Source organism: Amphimedon queenslandica, unplaced genomic scaffold (genome assembly GCF_000090795.2).
Source record: "Amphimedon queenslandica unplaced genomic scaffold, v1.1 AMPQUscaffold_12726, whole genome shotgun sequence".
Taxonomy (NCBI): Eukaryota; Metazoa; Porifera; class Demospongiae; order Haplosclerida; family Niphatidae; genus Amphimedon; species Amphimedon queenslandica.
Genome location: NW_003547038.1, coordinates 2,013 through 4,852, shown reverse-complemented (window position 1 = coordinate 4,852; position 2,840 = coordinate 2,013). Strand labels below are relative to the sequence as shown.

At 34.4% G+C, this 2,840-nt stretch overlaps 2 protein-coding genes across 2 annotated transcripts in view; one reads left to right on the top strand and one right to left on the bottom strand.

The window, feature by feature from the left end:
• Positions 1-1,560, bottom strand: part of LOC100639924 (long-chain-fatty-acid--CoA ligase 1-like) — a 4,339-nt gene extending 2,779 nt beyond the window's left edge. Inside the window, exons 1-6 of the mRNA XM_020003182.1 lie at positions 1,388-1,560; positions 1,220-1,328; positions 707-774; positions 553-654; positions 152-251; positions 1-31 (exon numbers count right to left, since the gene is read on the bottom strand). Of these exons, the coding sequence (XP_019858741.1) occupies positions 1-31; positions 152-251; positions 553-654; positions 707-774; positions 1,220-1,328; positions 1,388-1,543 (566 nt within the window). The 5' untranslated portion in view covers positions 1,544-1,560. The remainder of the gene's footprint in view (positions 32-151; positions 252-552; positions 655-706; positions 775-1,219; positions 1,329-1,387) is intronic.
• A 173-nt stretch (positions 1,561-1,733) lies between these two features.
• Positions 1,734-2,840, top strand: part of LOC105314621 (golgin IMH1-like) — a 2,934-nt gene continuing 1,827 nt past the window's right edge. Inside the window, exons 1-5 of the mRNA XM_020003181.1 lie at positions 1,734-1,820; positions 1,925-2,016; positions 2,131-2,186; positions 2,369-2,430; positions 2,559-2,738. Coding sequence (XP_019858740.1) covers positions 1,758-1,820; positions 1,925-2,016; positions 2,131-2,186; positions 2,369-2,430; positions 2,559-2,738 — 453 coding nt within the window. The 5' untranslated portion in view covers positions 1,734-1,757. The remainder of the gene's footprint in view (positions 1,821-1,924; positions 2,017-2,130; positions 2,187-2,368; positions 2,431-2,558; positions 2,739-2,840) is intronic.

Sequence of the window (2,840 nt, the reverse complement as noted above, 5' to 3'; positions counted from 1 at the left end):
GATGAGTGACAGACAATACACTCTATGGTAGCTATAAAGAGAGAGAGAGGGAGGGAGGAAGGGAGAGAGACGGAGGGAGGGAGGAAGAGAGAGAGAGAGGGAGAGAGACGGAGAGGTTTGAAGTGATACTGAAAGGTTCTTCAATGGGTACCTTGATTAATGATGTGTGCCACAGCCTCTGGTCCAAGTGTATCATACAGTGCCACAACAATACGTGAATAAGCATGACAGCTTTGTTCAGTAATCGTCCACTACATTAAAAACACACTAACAGATGCCATTGGTAACAGACAAAGACACACGGTCAATAGGTGAATGTGTCAATGAGTAAATGAATGAAGGAGTGTGCAGAATAGCAGACACTACAAAGATTAAGCCTACCATCCTCTATTCAACTTTGCGGTTACTTTGATATTATGGCAACTCTGTTACCTAAAATAGAACTCAGTTCTATTTTAGGGAACAGTGTTGCCATAAGAACAAAGTAACCACAAAGTTTCTTTCAACAAAGCTGAATAGTGGATGGTGGGCAGGATTAGACTCTCATTTTACTTCAATGCAATTTGACGAATATACTCCCAGAAATGTCTCTTGGCCTGCTGCTACACCAATTTTACTGAGACCGGATCCAAAGTTCATAAACCTTTCCTCTACCTTAAAGATCCCAATGATTATAATCGTACATTTATAAATATTATTTATTTACTTCTGAATATTTCAGCCATTGATAAGGCGAGGTTTTTGTCTCTCTCCATCCTAAGCAGTGGCCATCATCTAAAGATTGAGAAGATGGTTAAAGGAGAAGATGGTTAAAAGGAGTGAGAGAGTTTACATTCATTATTAAATTAAATACATGCATACTCATGATAAAAATGTTAATTTTTAACTTATTTAGTACATACTACATGTACATGTACAAAGTATACTGCATGTGTAAAGATCAAAGGAATTAGCAAAAGAATTTGTAACACACGTACATGTACACGTTATCTTAAGTCTACTTTAAAACCCATTCATTCAGTTGTTACGAAATCTGTGACAAGCAAAAACCCATTCATTTTGATAAGAATCAGGTTAACTAATGTCAGAGTTTTAAAGTTGCTCTACTAATTATTACTGATGTTATTTAATTTATGTGTCAATATTTTAAAGTTCTCTCAATAAAAAATTATTGAATCGTTATCAGCAAAAATTGATCACCAAAGTTATCAAATCTCACTTGATACTCTTTTCCCTCTCATGAATGCTTCATAAAGAGTCTGTGAGTCCTCATACTTGTAAGCCAACAGCTCCTCATTGACACAATATCTTGATATCCTCACCCCACCCTTTAATAAAGAAAAAGAGAAAGAAGATTTAAAATTATATAATTTTGCTGATTATTTACTGATAATTCAATGCTCTGGTTATCTATAGGTACAGATATCCTTTCTCTCTCTCTTCTAGAAGCTAAGTAATAAATAGCTCCAGCTGCCACTAGTCCCAGACCAACCAGGAGACTGGGATCTATCCACGAGCTGCTGCTTTCCTCTTTTTCCGCCATTACAATGGGCGCTTTTATGCTTGATGACGTATTTTCTATGGTATCTTGTGTTTAGTATCTATGGTATTAAAAAATATTTTAGTATTATCATGCTTGAATCGGAAGGTGTTTCTCTTTCCTCCCCCTCCTGCTCTAGCATGGCCGTTTACACAAGATGATCTGTCGTTTAGGGTGAATCCCTAAGCTGCTCAGTGATTGGAGGACAGTGCAGCATATGGCTTATCCACAGCAACGCCCTGCCCCTGTCTGCCATATGCCTATCCCTAATGGACAAAACGTAAATTGTGTATTATACATTGTACAATAATTTTTGAGATATACCATTATACCATACTGTCTTATTAATTACCATGGGCTAAAGGTCTTCTGTTATGTTCCTAGGATTCCGAGCTTGGCGGAAAGATCACACCGGAGATATGGGATAACATATTATCACAAATCCAGTTGCTGGTTGAGAATAATGAAAAACTACGGTAAGAAACTGTGATAATAATTATAAGTAAAAATATAGAAAGTTTAACGATAACATTAATGATAAAAATAGTGTAGTAATATTAAATAGTATGGTGATACTGATGTTTCTTTAGTGAAACTCTAAAAGCCAACAATAATGAGATATCAAGTCTACTGGCAAGCAAAGAAGGTACGTAGAAGAATACTTTTAATAATTAATAATAATATTATCGATTAGTAATTAACAATCATCATATAGCTAGAAATTTCAAAAATAAAATTCAAAAACCATTTTAATGGCAATTTGCAGAAATTTTGGGCTGCAGAAATTTCTAGTCATATGGTAATTTGAATTTGATCAAACAAAATTAGAGCTCCAACACGCAAAAGAATCATTAGAGAATGAAAATAGTGATATGGACAAATATTTTCAGGTAACTTTGATAATAATAGCATTTGCCAAGCTTATTTGCACTATGAAAATAGCTTTCAATAAAGCTTTATATGTATGTGTTTAGATTCACTGTACACTGTTTTGAATTTGTTTTACATTATTTATTAGGAAATGTCAAAAGAAGTTTCATTGCTGACAAAAGATATTGGAAATAAGAGAGAAGAAATAAGATACCAGCAAACACTGATTGACCAATTAGCTAAAGAGAGAGATGATGCAGTGAGTAAAATAAGAATAATACCTACATGGTTCCAACCTATAAGTATAAAGTACTATTATAGGTTGGAGGCATTTAGACCATTCTCCAACCTATAGTTCCATTCTACATCATATCTAACAGAAATGTGTGGATAATATAACTTCAAAGTTAATACATTTGTTTATAGTATG